Genomic DNA, 18,645 nt, shown 5'->3' with positions numbered 1-18,645 from the left:
AATAAAGCCCACATGGAAGAAGCACACCAGCCTGTGTGATCGCGAGGTGTCGATAGGATCAGGGATCAGCCATCAAAGAACAAAATAATCATATGGAGACCCAAATCCCATCTGTAGGCAACTGGACATCCCTTTACAGAAGGGTCGCGGGGAGGAGACAAGCCAGTCAGGGTGCAGTATATCACTGATGAAACATACAACTTTCCTCTAGTTCTTTAGTGCTTCCTCCCCCTCACTATCATGATCCCAATTGTACCTTACAAATCCAGTCATACCAGAGGATGTACACTGGTACAGATAAAAGCTGAAAACACAGGGAGTCCAAGACAGATAAACCCCCACCAGAACCAATAATGAGAGTAGCGATACCAGGAGGGTAAGGGAAAGATGCAGGGAGAAAGGGGGAACCGATAATAATGATCTAGATATAGCTCCCTCCCTGGTGGACAGACAACAAAAAGTGGGTGAATGGAAGCATTGGTCAGTGTAAGATATGAAAAATAATAATAATTTGTAAATTATCAAGGGTCCAGGAGGGAGGGAGGGGGGAAAATGAGCTGATATCAAGGGCTCAAGTAGAAAAAAAATGTTTTGAGAATGATGATGGCAATAAATGTACAAATGTGTGTGACACAATGGATGTCTGTATGGATTGTGATAAGAGTTGTATGAGCCCCCAATTGTTGCTTCGTTTTACTCGGTCTTGTGATGGTGCATATTGTTGTCGCTGCATGTCTACCTGGAAGGGATAGGCAGGATAAACAAGTTGGAAGAGAGAACAACAGATGACAGTTCCGGGGGGATATGGGAGAGGGAGAGGCAGGGGAACGGAAGTAGCTGTTAACAAACCCAGAGACAAGGGAACAACAAGTGATCCAAAATCAATGGCAAGAAGGATGTAGGAGGTCTGCCAGGGCTGGTTCAAGGACAATGTAACCGAGAGGAATTCCTGAAACCCAAGTGAAGGCTGAACATGATAGTGGGACAAGAGGAAAGTACAAAGAAATACAGGAATGAACTAAGAGACAAAGGGCATTTATAGAGCTCTAAATACAGGCATATACAGATGTAAATATATTTATATACGAGGAGGGGGAAATGGATCTATGTACATTTATTTATAGGTTTAGTATTAAGGAAACTGATGGACAGTGGGCCCCTACTCAAGTACTCCCTCAACACAAGAACACTTTGTTCTAACAATTCGGCAGTCTGAGAGGCCTACCTTCCTGGCGTGATTGCTGAAGGCAATGGATGCACAAGCAAATGTGAAGAAAACTGATGGTGTCCGGCTATCAAAAGATATAGTGCCTGGAGTCTTAAAGGCTTGAAGATAAACAGGTGGTCATCTAGCTGAGAAACAGCAAAGCCCACATGGAAGAAGCACACCAGCCTGTCCCAACACGATCGCTGAAGACAAAGTGGGTGCATAAGCAAATGTGGTGAAGAAAGCTGATGATGCTCAGCTATCAAAAGATATAGAGCCTGGGGTCCTATAGGCTTGAAGATAAACAAGTAGCCATCTAACTGAGAAACAACAAAGCCCACATGGAAGAAGCACACCAGCCTGTGAGATTACAAGGCATCGAAGGGATCAGCTATCAGGCATCAAAGACTAGAAAAATCATAGCATTGTGAATGAGGGGGAGTACAGAGTAGGGACCCAGGGCCCATCTGTGGGCAATTGGACATCCCCTTGCAGAAGGGTTGGGGGAGGAGACGAGCCAGTCAGGGTACAGTGTAGCAAAGATGAAACGTACAATTTTCCTCTAGTTCTTGAATGCTTCCTCCCCGCCACTATCATGATCCCAGTTCTACCTTAACAAACTCGGCTGGACTGGAGCATGTACTGTGGTACAGATAGGAACTGGAAATATAGGGAATCCAGGACAGATGAACCCTTCAGGACCAGTGGTGAGAGTGGCAATACCAGGGAGAGTGGAGGGAAGGTGAGGGAGAATGAGGGAACAGATTACAAGAATCTACATTTAACCTCCTCCCCAGGGGACGGCCAACGGAGAAGTGGGTGAGGGAGATGTTGGACAGTGTAAGATATGACAAAATAATAATGATTTATAAATTATCAAGGGTTCATGGGGGAGGGGGAGCAGGTGGGGAAGGGAAAAAAAAATGAGCTGATACCAAGGACTCAAGTAAAAAGCAAATGTTTTGAGAATGATGAGGGAAACATATGTACAAAAGTGCTTGACACAATGGATGTATGTGTGGATTGTGTTAAGAGTTGTACAACCCCCCCAATAAAATGATTTAATTATTAAAAAGAAAATTTTTTAATATATGCACTTTGTTTATTACATTGTGTACAGTTTTTTTAATGAGTGTGTTATTTTATAATCAGAACAATGATCTCATCTAAATGTCATTAGCCTATCCTTGTTCTTGTTATGTTTGATAATTAATAATTACTCCTTATCTAGGGAGTACTCCCAAAGTACTTCGTCTTGTGTGCTTTGGACTTGTTATAAGGAGAGACCAACCTCTGGAAAAGGACATCAAGCTTGATAAAGTAGGGCAGTGAAAAAGAGGAAGCTCCTTGATGAGATGGATTGGCATAGTGGCTGCAGCAACAGCCGTTAACAGAATCTTCCGTTCTGCTGCACGTAGAATTGCCGTGAGCGGAGCAGACTCTGGAGCACCACACAACAACACAAAGGATTGCTGAAGTTAGAGATTTCATATTATGTTTAGATATGTGCTCAGATTAGCCCTCTGAGAGTTGGAGGTCTTTAATGTTCAACAAGCATCAAATCTATTCTTGAGGGGTCTCTAAATCCAGGTGAGGTATATTCATAGTTATATTTTGGCTCTTGCGGACTTTTAAATTTTTTTCTTCAGCTTCATTTCAAACTTGCAAATGAGCAATTGATCACTTTTCTGCAGTCAGACCCAAGCCTTGCTCCATGGATGACACTAACCTCTTCCGTCATGGTCCACAGACTCAGTAGATTCGATTCCTGTGTACTCCACCCAGTGAGGTCTATGTGTGTAGTGTTTTTGACAACAGGCATTTGCAATGAATTTCCATTTGTCTTGAAAAATTCTCCCATGTGATGTTCTGTTTAATTTGTATCACCATGGCTACCCAACTACTCATAGTCCTTTGCCCAGTTTTCACATTACAATCACTAGTAATTATTGTGTCTTGATTGTGCTTGATCAATTTCAAACTCAAGAATTTAGTAAAAATCTTCAATTTCTCCATCTTTGCTGTCAGTGATTGGTGCATAAATTTGAATAATAATTGTAACTGGTCTTCTTTGTAAGTATATGACTATTACCCTATTACTGCCACAATTGTACTTTAGGACAGATCTGGAAGTGTTCTGTTTGACAATGAATATGTCACCATTTCTTTTAAATTTGTCATTTCCGCCATAGTAGTCCACAATGTGTCTGATCCAAAATGGCCAATACCAGGCCATATGAACTCACTAAGTACTAGGATGTAGACCTTCATGTGTGTTCCATTTCATCTTTAACAACTTTCAGTTTGCCTAGACTCCACACTTTATACAGTCCCCATCCTGATACTTGCTTCTCTTCACCTGGGAGTCATTCTTCACCAGCAGACGAAGGTCCTGGGAGTGCTGCTCCTCTGCCGTCATTGGGTGGACCCACTTGGAGGCAGCAGCTCCTCCCCGCTTATGGTTTGCGTGCTCTGCAGCCTCAGGACCCATGCTCTGCTACTGCCAGACAGTCCTCCACTGCTCTTCGTGGTTGCACTAGCCAATGTTTGTAGTAGGTTGCTTCTCTAGGGTACACACAAAATATCATTAAAAAACAAACAAAAAACAGGGGTACAAAGCCAAAAACAGAACAAAAAGAAAAGACCAAAATGGTTGTTAGAAGAGACTCTGAAACTTTTTCTTGAGCATAGAGTAACCAAAGCAAGTGAAAGAAACGGTGAAGTAAGAGTTATACAGAACACTTCAAAGGGCAGCTTGAGAAGACAAAGTAGAATATTATAATGAAATGTGCAAAGATCTAGAATTGGAAAACTTAAAAGGAAGACAATGTCAACATATTTCAAGCTGAAAGAATTGGAGAAGAAATGCAAGCCTAGTCTTGGAATATTGACATATCCTGTGGGCAAAAGAATGAACTATGCAAGAGGCGTCAAAAGAAGCTGAGAGGAATATACAGAATTGTGTACCCAAAAGAATCAGTTGACCTTCAGCCATTTCAAAAGGTAGCATTATGGGCAAAAGCCAGTGAGCCTGAAGGACAAAGCTCAAGCTGCACGGAAAGCATTAGTCAAAAGCAAAGGTCTAGGAATTGATGGGACATTTCAATTGTGAAATGTTCAACAAGCTAATGAAGCACTGGAAGTACTCACCTAGGCCAAGAAATTTAGAAGACAGCTACCTGGCCTACCTACTGGAAGATATCCATATTTGTGCCTATCCCAAAGAAAGGTGACCCAACAGAATGTGGAGATTACAGAACAATATGATTAATGTCACATGTAGGTAGGATTTTGCTGACGATCATTTAAAAATGGATACAGCAGGATGTCCACGGGGAGCTGCCAGAAATTCAGGCTAGTTTCTGAAGGTCACGGCACAAGACACATCATGGCTGATGTCAAGTGGACTAAAGCAGAGAAAGCCAAAGAGATGTTTACTGACGCTTTATTGATTGTGCAAAGGCATTTGAATTTGTGCATCATAACAAGTTATGGATAACATTGTGGAGAATGGAAATCCCAGGAAGGAGAGAATCTCTGTTATTACATTATTCTAACATAGCCATACTGTTCTTGGTTTATCCAGGTGCACATATATGCTTAAATTTTTGTAATTTCTGCCCTTTCTTAGACTACAGAGTAATCTATCTATTTCATTTAATTTGTATATCTTCTTTTGTCTCCAGAACAATATAGCTGAAGTACAGGAATTGCATTCTGAATTAATGTGGAAGGATTTTATAGACCACATCAGTAGCCTTCTACACAGTGTGGAAGTGGAAGTCAGTTACTTTGCAGCTGGAATTATTGCCCACTTAATATCCAGAGGTGAACAGGCCTGGACACTGAGCCGCAGCCAAAGGAATTCTCTTCTGGATGATCTGGTAGGATCATTTGATATTTTCTGGAAACAGATAATCAAAATTCATTCATAGTGATCAAAATATCAAAGCCTCAGTGTAATAGTGCAATCAATGATAAATAAATTTTATTATCTTTTATTTGTGTGTCTTGTGTCTTACAGCATTCAGCTATTTTGAAATGGCCAACTCCAGAGTGTGAGATGGTAGCATACAGGTAATTATATGATTGTTAATATTAACCTAGCAATATAGTTATTTGCTTGCCTAGAGATCTTTTTTTTCCACTAGATGAGTAATTTGCCCTTCAGCCATCTAGTTTAGAACTGGCTTTAAAAGTGGCAGCATATTTTGATTCTGTTCTCCCACCTTTCATTCTGTAGTCCTTTCTTCGCTCCACATCTATGGAAGACAAGTGCCAGGTACTTGAAGTTGCTTTTGAAATTCAAAATGAATATGGCACAGTGCCTGCACACAAAAATCGTACACTTAAATAAATAAATACAAAGAATCATACGGTCACGTGAGGTAGATCAAGTGTGAATCAGATATACATCCCTGTTAATTCTAGATATATGCTATGAAATTTTAGTATATGTGCTGCCGAAGCGAGCACTATATGCTATGAAATTAAAGGTGAGAAATACACACTGGGCAATTATTGAAAGCTTGTAGAGGAGATGACTTGTGAGCTGAATTTTGGAAGACTAATGAAGTAGGGGTAGAAATATGTTTGAAAAAGAAGCATATCAATGTAAGGTGGTATAAAACAACAGGACACATTGCGGGACCTATAAGTAGTATCAGGTTAGTTACAATGTGTCTTATCGTAAAAATTTGGTAGCTTGATAGCTGTTATTAATTATCTAAAATTATCCAGGTTGTTACATAAATAATTTTATTACAACTGTTTTTTGGTCTGCTTCATAAATGCTGATGCTGCAGCAATTTTGACCGCCCTTACTTATATTTCCCCATTTTTGTGTATAAGACCAGTAGAAATAGGCTCATTCTAGTCTTACTTGATGGTCTTTTACCAATTACCAGCTACATTCTCCTTTTCTTAGTTCTCAAACCAAGATATGTTATCTTCAGATATATTGTCCTAATGGCCAGAAAAATGATTTGGGGGAAAAAATGTTTTTCTCTCTTAATGTTTTGATCTGACAACCGAAAAGTGGGTGAAGGGAGACGTCAGACAGGGCAAGATATGTCAAAATAACAATTTATAAATTATCAAGGGCTCATGAGGGAGGGGGGAGGGGGGAGGGAGGGGAAAAATGAGGACCTAATGCCGGGGTCTTAAGTGGAGAGGAAGTATTTTGAGAATGATGAGGGCAATGAATGTACAAATGCGCTTTACACAATTGATGTATATATGGAATGTGATGAGTTGTATGAGCCCCTAATAAAATGATCTTTAAAAATAAATAAATAAATCAGTTAAAAATGTTTTGATCTGATCACCTTTTCCTCTTCTTGATGCACTTCTCTCTGAAGTGGCTATTGCAAAAAAAGATGTTCTATAGCGCATTGTTATATTAGCGTAGAAATTATTGTTTACTATCTAATAAACTCCAACTCAGCAACCCTCAGTATGGCAGAGGATGAAATGTCCATAGTACAGACTTCAGGACTCATTACTTCAGAAAAAATAACATTTAACTATAGGATGTAATTTAAATTTCTTTTTTTAACTCTAGGTCCTTCAATCCATTTTTCCCATTACTTGGCTGTTTCACAACACCTGGAGTTCAACTGTGGGCAGTTTGGGCCATGCAACATGTGTGTAGCAAGAATCGTAAGTACCAGAAAAGAGAGCTATGTTGTTTTGTCTCTAAGTGAAATTTTCTTTAAGTTACCCTCTAATCTTTGGAAAGCCATTTCTGAATTGTATGTTGAATGATTTTGAAGGTAACACAGTTTTAAAAATATAAGAGGATCAAGGGTTATAAAACAAAATTTATTCTTTTAGAATGAAACTGAGTAACAGCCGTAAATGAGACTTACAGTGTCTTAACTTCCCGGAATTTAAAGCTGAGGAGCCTATAGTGAATCCATTTAGTTGGGCAAAAGGTCCTAGGCGGAGTCAGTGCTAAGAATGGATGCTAGTGCCTTATCCTCAGTCATCAATGTTTTGTTCTTAGTTCAAGACTTTGCTTTCAACATTTATGGTTTTTAGAAAAGCAAAAAAATTTATATTGTTTCAGATCATTCATTTTTGAAAGCTGTGATACAACTCTTTTTTTTTCAGTTTTGTGTTGGTTTCTACAAACACAAATGATCTGGTACATGTTGAAAAAATGCATGGCGTGAAATAGTAAGTTACAAATTAAAAATACTCAATCTTGACCAAGGAAAAATAACGAATAAAGAGAGGGGGAAATAGTTGAATATAGACATGCATTACTAGATATATGAGGGGTACAAAAAAAATTAGAGAGCTCTGCTTGGCGGAGCTTTCATAGTACGCATTTTTCCCACGAGGCAAGCAACTTGCTCTGAGTTAGTGCACCCAGTAGCATCACCTGGGAAGGTTCTGTCTGGTCACAGTGAATTTTTTTTTGTAAAAGCAATTTCACTTGAACCTTGTTTTTTTTTTTTTTTTTTTTTAACCTTGTTTTTTGTGATGGATTATTTAAGAGAACAACGCAGATATGGAATTTTGTTTCCTGCTCAGGGAAAATGCCACAGAAACTGCTGTGATGTTGAACACAGCTTACAAGGACAGCACTATGGGGAAAAACTCAAGTGTATGAGTCGTTTTCTTGTTTCAAGAAAGGTGACAGACATGTCGATTGATGACAAGCCTCATTCTGGAAGTCCATCAACTTCCCAAATAGCTCGGAGTTTGTTCCACCTGGTCAGACTGTTAATCAAGCTTTCATTTTAGAGGTTCTGAAAAGATTGTGTAACAGTGTGTGACCCAAAAAAGGCCTGATTTGTGGGAGATGGGGGACTGGTTTCACCCCCACAACAATGCACCTGCTCATGCAGCTATCTCAGTGGTCCAGCTTTTGGCAAAAATCAATATGCCTATTTTGCCCCATGCACCTGACTCACTTGACCTTGCTCCATAGGACTTCTTTTTGTTTCTGGGAATGCAGAGGGACATGAAAGGACAGCGATTTGACGATGTAGAAGAGGTGAGGAAAAAAAACGAAGGAGGTGCTGTCAGCCATCCAAACAATGAGTTTGAAAAATGTTTTCAAGAATGGAATCGCAGATTTGACAAATGTATTAAGTGTAATGGCGAGTACTTTGAAGGTGATAAAGGTTGTTTTGTAAAAAAATTTAAATACGAGATGGAGCTCTCGCGAGACTTTGGCCTCTTCCTAGGCCGGCGCTTGGCAAGACATGTTCAGTTCAAGCGCGAAGATCGTGAAGCCCAGTGGCGAAAAGCCTGATGAATTCGAGTCCGGCATTTCAAAGGCTCTTCTTGAGCTGGAGATGAACTCGGACCTCAAGGCGCAGTTAAGGGAGCTGAATATAACGGCAGCCAAGGAAATCGAAGTTGGTGGTGGTCGGAAAGCTATTATAATCTTTGTTCCTGTTCCTCAACTGAAATCTTTCCAGAAAATCCAAGTCCGGCTAGTACGGGAACTGGAGAAAAAATTCAGTGGGAAGCATGTTGTCTTCATTGCTCAGAGGAGAATTCTGCCTAAACCAACTCGGAAAAGCCGTACAAAGAATAAGCAAAAGCGTCCCAGGAGCCGCACTCTGAAAGCTGTGCACGATGCCATCCTTGAAGACTTAGTCTTCCCAAGTGAAATTGTGGGCAAGAGAATCCGGGTCAAGCTGGACGGCAGCAGGCTTATAAAGGTTCATTTGGACAAAGCACAGCAGAACAATGTAGAACACAAGGTTGAAACCTTTTCTGGAGTTTATAAGAAGCTTACGGGCAAGGATGTTAATTTTGAATTCCCGGAGTTTCAATTGTAAACAAAGATGACAATAAAATATTATTCCCCCCCCCCCAAAAAAAATTTAAACACATAGCTTTTGGGGGGAAAATCCATTATTTTTTTTAGTACCCTCTCATATATGTACATAGAGATTTAAAGACTTCTTATGGCTGGGGTAAAATGAATCAACTACATGGTTTACACTAAAAAAAAAACCAAACATTTCCTCAGGGGACAAGAAATGTTTTTTGAGCAGTTAAATGCAAATATTATTATTTTTTTAAATAATGCATTAAACCAGAAACCAAACTCACTGCCACATACTCACAGTAACCCTATATAGGGTTTCCAAGGCTGTAAATCTTTATAGCAGCAGGAGAGCCTCCTTTTTCTCCCACAGAGTAGCTAATGGGTTTGAACCATTGACCTTGTGATTAGCAGTCAAAGACTTACGTGATCATACCACCAAGGCTCCTTATATAAGCCATTAATAGGGCACATACTGTTAAAAAAGCATATGTAAGTGGTTAATTGGTTTTAAATAATGACCAGGTCCTGTCTGTGATATTATTTTTTGTTGCATTCTTTGATGAAAATCTAATGCATTACCACCAAAAGGCAATTCAGTATAAGCACTTCTGTGTCAGACATGCAAAAGAGCATTTAAAGAATGGGAAGTGACAGAGAAAAGTGTTTTGTACCCACCTAAATAACTACCTGTAGGAGCTCTGATTTGTAGTGGTTGGATGTTGGGCTGCTAGCCGCAAGCAAGGTCAACAGTTCTAAACCACTAGATGCTTTGCAAGAGAAAGACAAGATTTTCTACTCCTGAAAAGAATTAGTCTCAGAAACCCATAGGGGCAGTTCAGTCGGAATTGACTCGAAGGCGGTGTGAGAGAGAAACACCTATCTGGAGGCCTCGCTGGCCCTCACTTAGCAGTTTTAGTCATTGTAGCCCCAAACCGGAATGAAGCAAATGTCCATCAACACAATCATGGGTGAAAAACATGTGGCATGCTGAAAGCATGGAATTTTCCTGGCTTATATAAGAAAACAAAAATCTGTTAGGCGTATATGTCAGCATGGAGACACCTCGAAAACATCATGATAAACAAAATGCGTACGTACTATATAATTTCATCTTTCTGAAATTCTTCGTCTAGCTTAGAAATTAGAACTGTGGTTGCCTGAGCTGAAGGGCAAGAGGGACAGACTGCTAAGGGAACAGGGAAACGTTTCAGTTGAAAATACTCTGTACCGTGGTTGTAGTGGTGGCTAGACAGGTGTATACATTTGTCAAAACTCATTTTATTATATGTAAGTTAAACTTCAATAAGAAGGACTTAATGAGAAAAGCTAAAACCTTTAAAATTTGTGTACACAAAGAGAAGAAATTGTTTTAAAAACAGAAAGCAAAGAAGATAGTTAAAAATAAATTTCATATGTAGTATGAGTGCCATGAAATTTTTGAAAATTTATGAAAGTGGATTAGTAACTTACCTACGGTTTTGGTTTATATGTAAGGTGCTTATTTATTATTCTGATTCTTTTTTTCTTTTCTAGAATGTCAACATCATGAGGTTAAAAATATAAATATAGGGAGGGAGGGAAAACAATGAGGAGCTGATACCAAGGGCTCAAGTAGCAAGCAGATGTTTTGAGAATGATGAGGGAAACAAATGTACAAAAGTACTTGACACAATGGATGTATATATGGATTGTGATAAGAGTTGTACGAGTCCCCGATAAAAGATTAAAATATATATATATTCCTTAGAAATAAGGCTGGTGGCAAGATATGACAAAATACCAATTTATAAACTATCAAGGGCTCATGAGGGAGGGGGGAGCGGGGAGGGAGGAGAAAAATGAGGACCTAATGTGGGGGGGGCGGTTAAGTGGAGAGAAAATGTTTTGAGAATGATGTACAAATGCGCTTTACACAATTGATGTGTGTCTGGATTGCGATAACAGTTGTATGAGCCCCTAATAAAATGTTTTAAATAAATAAATAAATAAAATCCTTAACATTGTTTTGTTTTACATGCAAAAAAAAAAGAAAAGGAATAAGGCTGGTGAGACTGCCTCGCAGACTTTATAGCTATGTTATCAGGAAGGACTAGTCCCTGGAGAAGGATATCATGCTTGTTGAAATAGAAGGGCGACAAAAAAGAGTAAGATCCTCAACAAGATGGATAGACACTGGCTACACAAGGGACTCAAGCAGTGTCCCTGCTGATGAAGAATGAATCAGAACCAGGCAGTGCTTCTTTCTGTTGGACAGACGGTCACGATGCGTAGGGGCCACCTTGATGGCATCTAACAGCATTATAGCAATGCCCAAATTAAATGTGTCTGAATACCATTTTTCTAAAAAGGAAACTTTTAGACACACTTCTGCATATTGAACAACTCATTATGACTGTGAGGAAACATGAATGCATTATATTCATGTGCAAATAAAAAGGCAATTAATTATCATATACAGACACACACACACACACACACAGAAGGTATGCACATGTGACCTGGTGATGCAATGGTTAACCATTTGCTTGCCTTGCAAAAATTCAAAGGTTCAAACCTGCTAGCAGCTCCATGGGAGAAAAGAACTAGCAACGTGTTCCCATAAAGGTTAACCCAAACTCCCTGCCTTCCCGTAAATTCTGACTCATCGTGACTCCATAGAGCAGAGTGCGTTTTTGAGGCTGTAAATCTTTTGGAGGTTAGAAAGTCAAATCTTTGCCTGAGGAGTGACTGGTGAGTTTGAACTGCTGACCTTGAAATTAACTTGTAACTCACTAGGGCTTCTCCCATAAAACTAATGTCTAAGAAACCTACAGGCAGCTCTACCCTACCGTCTAGGATCATTATGAGTCAGAATTGATTTGAGGGAAAGTGTTATGCATCACACAACACAGGCACACACGCTCTCTCATACACATACACACACACAGTGTCTTGAGCTGAGTCCAAATCAGTGAACATATGTACAGCAGAGTGAAGCACTTCCTAGTTCTGTGCCATCTTCACAGCCCTCCAGGGACTGGTCTCTCCCAATAACATGTCAAGAGTCCCTGGAACTGACCGCCCCATCTTCATTTCTAGGAATGTTCTGGTGGTGCCTCATCCAAGAAAGATTTGTGTGTTCTTCTGGCAGTCCACAGTATTTTCAATATTTTTAGCCAACATTATAATTCAAATACCTCCGTCTTCTCTGGTTATTCATTGTCCAGCGTCCACACACATATGAAGAAATTGAAAATGCCATGGTGCATGGGTCAGGCACACCTTGGCTTTCAAAGTGACATCCTTGCTCTTCAACACTTTAAAGAGGTCTTGTGTAATATAAATATGGTATATATCCCAACACATAAATAGTAAGTATGTATATTATTTTTGTGTGTCTTGGGCATTTTTATTTATTTCAGATTCTTTCATAGTTTAGCAGACTTGGAGTTTTGTACTGCACACATCATCCGAGGAATTCACAAACTATAGCCCATATCAATGGTCAATAACAAAATAAAATGTAAACAAACAAAGCTAAAACTCAAATGCAAACTCCTAAGAATGGATTTTTTGGTGAGATATTTTTCGTGTTTCAAGCTATTCTGTTTTCTTTCAGCCTCAAGGTACTGCAGTATGCTGATTGAAGAAGGAGGTTTGCAGCATTTATACAACATCAAAGAACATGAACAGACTGATCCCCACGTCCAACAGATTGCTGTGGCCATTCTGGACAGCTTAGAAAAACACATCGTACGTCATGGGAGGCCACCTCCCTGTAAAAAGCAACCCCAGGCCCGACTAAATTGATAGCCATAGGTAATTGGGTAATCCAGTCACAGGAATAGTTTTTGTCATTGGTTCATTTGGAATAGCTTCCCGTCTATGATGTTTTGTGAGTTTCTAAGACAAAAGTCATAGGATCTATTTGGGATTGATGATATACAGTGCTGACCATGTGAACAGTCTTAATTCGTCTTGTGATTTTTAACTTATGAGGCAAGAAGGGTCTCTTCCTTCACCATTGCCTTTTAGGAAATTTTCCACATCTTTCAGTGTTTGAATTTACCTATGCTTGAGAATCTACAGTTTTATGATAAAGTTTGCACGAACCCTTAGGTCAGACTCTTCTGATTTCATTATCCCTTCCAATCCATTTGCAGCCGCAGATAAGCTGTTACCCTGATTTCCGGCACTGCTGTAGTTGTAAATTTTATACTGCTTCTGTATAAAATTCTCTGTGTGTGTATCTTTTACAAGATGTCCTCTTGTGTAAAAGAACGGAAATTGGAATCCTGTCCTGTGGAAGCTACTCACCAGCTGGACCCTGAATGGTTGACAGAGAAATACATTCAAGAGAAAATTTATTGAGAGAAAAAGGTGTTTAGAGGCTGGGAAAGGGTCACTTCTAGAATGGCAGATGCTGTCCTTTGGAGCGCAGTGGCTTGTTTTCCACACTTACATCCAAAGCTTGGACTGCTCCCTGCACAGACTGCTGATTGTCCTACATCTATTTCCCCAAGCATCACAGTGTCCCATAGTACAACATTCTGTGTTAGAAACTAACTGTCCAAAAGTCTCTAGGTCATTTTGATGTGAAAATGTGAATTTTTATAAAACTTTCCTCTGGTTAAAACTGGCCCTTCTCTTCCCTCTATTTCAAAGTCATGTTTGTTCAGTGGACTAGAGAACACAGATGAAGATGAGGTCACTTGGTCAGTTAAAAGACAATTAACAACAGCATATTGTGCCATGAGAAGTTAAGTTTTATTTTGTTTCAATATCTATACATCCTCTGTTGTTCAAATTGGGGGAAATGTCCACTGTCAGAAATGAGAAAGTATTATAAGATCATCGTTAAATGTAATGATTCTAGTTTCAGTGTATAAGAGGAAATGTTTTTGATGGATTTGTTTTCAGAAATTGCCATTTCCTCAAGGGTACCTGTTACAATATTGTAAAGAATCAATTATTATATTAATAATAACACTTGGGAGACAGAAAGTCACCAAGAAACTTAATTTTTATTTTAATTTACATATTGTGATAGATCATTTGCAATCTCAAAAGACCAGATTCTTTTTTCCCCAAAAATGACCAAAATGTTATCCATTGAGATTTTAAATGAAATATGTAAATTATAGTAATTATTCAGAAGCATCTTAATTTAAAGAGGAGCTGGTTTATTAAGATGTTGATAACATTTTGACAAGTGTCATACTACTTTTAGACTTGAATTACTTAAAACTTCCTCACAAGGTTAAAAACAGGAAAAAATTAATGAATAGCTATTTAGAACCATTCGAAAACATGGAATTTTAATTCTGACTTGATTTAAGATAAATTTTCATATGTTAAGTCTAATTTCAGAGGAAATTTAAAAAATTATTTTCCATTTTTTTGCTGGATTCTAATGGCTAAGACAGAATGCAAAATAGAAAAGGCCTATATATAGTATCGTGAAAGTTACCAGCTCTAATCTTGGAAGTTACTAGTTCTTGTGATCATTCTCAGGTCTCTCACGTAGTGTACTTAAGGAAAAACGCATTTATGATGTTTGTCTTCACATTTCTAGTTTGTGTTCTTCAAGACGAAAATGTGTGTTCCTTCTAGATTAATGCCAAGTTTTTGTCTTTACAAATTGATTTCAGAATGGGCTAGAAACAGTTACTTCCTTTCTTTTTTTTCAGAGATAACGTATTGATAGGTAAAGATTAAAAAATATTTAATAGCAAATAAGTTTAATACTGTAAGCATCAGTCGTGATCAGGTACTTTTGAGTCCTCAAAGAAAACTGTTCACCTCTGAAATTCTAAAAATTTTAGTGCCTTTGTGGTTGGGATGGTTCTTAACTGTAAATGAGTAAGGAATAAAATTGTCGTTATGGTCTCAGATCTACCTAAAATTTAGTGTATATGTGTGTGTATATTATACACATACATACACAGACAGGTGTATAAATGATGAGACCTAACTGGCCGGTCTCTAACTAAATCTGTAAGTCCTCCCTTTCACAATGGTATACTAGAAGGGCGCAGGACTTGTTGTCTTCATGGGTTACCTATCTCTGAGGTGGCTTACAGGTGCTATTTCAAGCACAATTAGACTAGGGATGAACCACTTATTTCTCAAATTATTGGTGCACTCAGAAATTTTAAACCATCACTAGGAGTGCTTAGTGGCACAAACAATTTTAACATTCTGGGCTACAAACTGTAAGGTGGGAAGTTTGAGTCCACCCCGAGGGCCTCAGTTGCTAGGATTACCATGGATCATCTCAGCCATTGAAAACCTACGTAGCACACTACTCTGACAGCTCAGGTTGCCAAGTGTTGGACATCAACATGACGGCAACTGGTAAGAATAAGATAGGCTCCAAGCACGAGCGAGGCTTAGATATACTAAAGAAAAGGGAATTGGATTTTTTTAGAGTATAATAATGCATGGTGGTATCACTGAGTAAAACAAGATTAATCTGAAATTAGGGCAAAAATAAAGGCATCTTATTCTTTCTAACAAGTTTGGCCATTGTCTTAATACTATATAAAAATATTTTGTTGTTTTTGCATTTGAAAAACAAAACAAGTCAAGTATAATAAGAAATGATTTTCCCCTCTGGCCAGAGGCGACTGATGCTAGTTGAAGATTTAAAAAAGCACATCAGATCTACAATTTGTGGAATTTCTGTTACTCACCCCTAGAAGAAATGCCACGAAGTGGGTAGTAGTCAATTTAAGTGGATTACCCAAAGTTGAGGTGAATCACCTTAAAGCTGCTAGAGAAGTTTGTTTATACAAGACTTTCTATTTTCAAATGTCCAAAGAATCCAGGGTTCATATCTAAAAACGCCAATCCTATGTACTTAGCTTTAGGAAGTTTTTTTTTTTAACTCATGAAACTTTTGTTTTCTCCCCAGTTACTTTTATTTGGCTATGATTTTAATTCTGAGAATACCGCAAGATAGCACGGGGGCAGTTGCTTAACTTTGTGGAGCACATTATGATAAGACTCTATTTTGTGTGCCGAGATAAGGTTGTGAGTATATGTCAGTACTTTTCAATCTTAAAACAAAGGGATGTTGCTTTTTAGTGGGTATCTTTACCGGGGTAACCCTTGCTTTGAAGTCATCTTGGTCTCTACTGTTTTCAACGCCAGCTCTTTGTTGAAGTTCTCACCAGAGCAAGTAAGCCCTTAACCAAAGTGTGTATAAAATGCACCCAGTAGTAGAATTCCAAGATGCATTTCTGCCGTAAATCCAAACCACTGCCATAGAGGCAATCCCAACTATTAGTGAGCTCACGGGATCGAGTCGAACTGCCTCACAGGTTTCCAAGGCCGTAAACCTTTACAGAAGAGATGGCCTCATCTTCCTCCAGCGCACTGTGGCTGGTGGTCTGGCACCACCAATTTAATGGTTAGCCGCTGAGTGCTTAAACTTCTGTGCTACCAAGACCCCTTTTCCCCTCTTCTGGGACTTTGTACTTTAAAATACTTCAATGCTTTACCCCCAGTGGGCAGCAGTTCCCAAGGTTGAAGACAGGTCACAAAGTAACAAAGAAAGCAACCTTTTTGTTTTGTACATGGTGAAACATACCTCACTTTGTCCTCTGATGATTTGTTTACATCATTTAGTATTATGCAGTTTTTATGTTGGAGTAAACAGTATTATTATGCTGAAGACATAAGTACAGACGGTATAATCGTGTCAGCTGATGTGGGCCCTTCCAGTTTTAGCGTATATGCTATGCCTTGGGGATTCTTGGGTTGCTGGGACGTCAGAGGGGGGTCTGAGGCAGCTTCCAGAGAGGTTTGAACTTTTGGTTTCCCTCTCAAACCCTTTGCAATAGTTTCAAACGATTGTGTGGATATTGGATGTTTAGCCTTTACCATTTGCGGTGTGTTAATGCATTTTTAATATTGTAGTGTTAACTCACACAAACTGTTTATTTTGGGAATACTAATGCAAAACCAGCCGTGGTCCAGTGGTGAGGATAGCAATATGGTAAGAAAATATATTGACTATGCTTCTAATAAATAATTGTTTAGTATTTCACATTTACCATGACACGGTACACTCTTAATTATGCATTCTTTGATAATTAAATCTTAACCCAGGATACTATGTTAACAAACAGGTCGTTAACATAGCTTTCTTAAAAGAAAGAGCTTTTCCGTGCTGCTTTCTCCACTTTTGATTTTTTGTCAGCAAATTATGTGAAGATCAATGGTGTTTCTCATTACTCTAGGTGAGACAAAGCTCATTTGGACAACCTAACTTTATAGCTAGACAGAATGGCTACTAAGAATATTTAGATAATCAAAATTTATGAAAATTATTTAGGGATAAGCTATAAAACCCGCTCATTAAGCATATGTCGTTGACTTTGGACTTGAATAAAAATAGTTCCAACTCTGTTATTTGAGGCTTATTTGAATCAGCTTAAAAACAACAAGCTACCTAGTTAATAAGCAGAGAGAAGCATTAATAAAACAAATTCTTGAAAGCATTTTTTTCTCTTTAAAAATAAGAGGACGTTAAGATTTATACTCTGAGTAACCTTCAGGAATAAAATAAATTCCCATTGTCAAATCTCACTGACTTTGGTTACAGCAATCTTTTGCTTGCATTGTGCTAGAAGAGTTTAGCTCCTTTAAAAGGATATGACAATTTTATTGGAAAGTGTCATGTGTATACATTCAAGGGTTCTGAATTATCTGGACTGAAGGCACTGTTCTCACTGTGGCCAGAAGAATGGGTGTATTCTGTACAAGAATCATGCTACATTTTAAATCAAGATATCACTTGGTATCAATGTGTGTACAGATTTTTGTTTGGGTTTTTTTTGTTTTGCCTAAATAAATGTTATTATAAATTTTATTCAAAGAGTGTCTTGTTTATTTCAATTATAAACATTTGCTTTAAAATTTAACACTTAAAAAAAATTTAACACCAATGCAAGGTTCCAATTCTTACCAATTGTTTTCTAAAAATAGGCTATAATTTTACTGCAAAAGTTTCGAGAACCAGAATACAAATCATTCATTTCAATAAATATCTCTGCTGCCCCATCCCTAAATCTAACTACTTAACACTTTCAGTCAGAAATGAATTTACGATTAATGATTAATCGTAAACCGAGTTGATGGCGATTCATAGCGAACCTATTGGACAGGGTATAACTATGTCTGGGTTTCCAAGACTGACTCTATGAGAGTGGGAAGCCTGGTCTTTCTCCTGCTGCTGGTAGTTTTGAACTCCTGACCTTGAGGCTGCAGCGCAACTCCTAATCACCATGCCACCAGCGCTCTTTTCACAAGATTGGTTTTATGGGTGAGGGAAACGTTAAAATCCAAGTACGAAATCTGTTTATGAATTTTTCTCTAACTATGGGCCATTTTTTGAGGACGATAAATACTATTGACTCCATCTAACCACAAAAGGTGAGCTGTGTTGCTTTAGGCACCACTTTAACAAAAAATAAGAAGAAAAGGCATTCTGCCTTGCCCCCACCTTTTCTCAGCCCTTTATTATGTAGACTGCTGCCATCTCCCTTGGGTAAAGTTTCCTTTCCCCTTTTAGCTCCTATTCCCCCACTCAGTTTCCATCATAAAAGTCCAAGGAACTGAGCTAATTGCCTAAATCCTCAAATTGGGAAGTGGGAGA

The 18,645-nt window shown here is 38.6% G+C and overlaps 2 protein-coding genes across 2 annotated transcripts in view; both read left to right on the top strand.

Moving 5' to 3' along the window:
* The window catches only part of ZYG11B (zyg-11 family member B, cell cycle regulator), a 115,461-nt gene extending 97,602 nt beyond the window's left edge, over positions 1-17,859 (top strand). The window contains exons 11-14 of the mRNA XM_045291756.1: positions 4,894-5,091; positions 5,232-5,284; positions 6,771-6,868; positions 12,601-17,859. Coding sequence (XP_045147691.1) covers positions 4,894-5,091; positions 5,232-5,284; positions 6,771-6,868; positions 12,601-12,791 — 540 coding nt within the window. The 3' untranslated portion in view covers positions 12,792-17,859. The remainder of the gene's footprint in view (positions 1-4,893; positions 5,092-5,231; positions 5,285-6,770; positions 6,869-12,600) is intronic.
* LOC101641269 (40S ribosomal protein S7-like) lies at positions 8,425-9,036 on the top strand. The gene has a single exon (XM_045291848.1). The coding sequence runs from the start codon at positions 8,425-8,427 to the stop codon at positions 9,007-9,009; it is 585 nt and encodes a 194-aa protein (XP_045147783.1). The 3' UTR covers positions 9,010-9,036.
* Positions 17,860-18,645: the final 786 nt, after the last annotated feature.

This window comes from Echinops telfairi, unplaced genomic scaffold (assembly GCF_000313985.2).
Source record: "Echinops telfairi isolate 266 unplaced genomic scaffold, ASM31398v2 ScPeMD7_443;HRSCAF=831, whole genome shotgun sequence".
In the NCBI taxonomy this organism is placed as follows: domain Eukaryota; kingdom Metazoa; phylum Chordata; class Mammalia; order Afrosoricida; family Tenrecidae; genus Echinops; species Echinops telfairi.
Note: the sequence above shows the minus strand (reverse complement) of the source record. Positions and strands in the feature narration are given on the sequence as shown.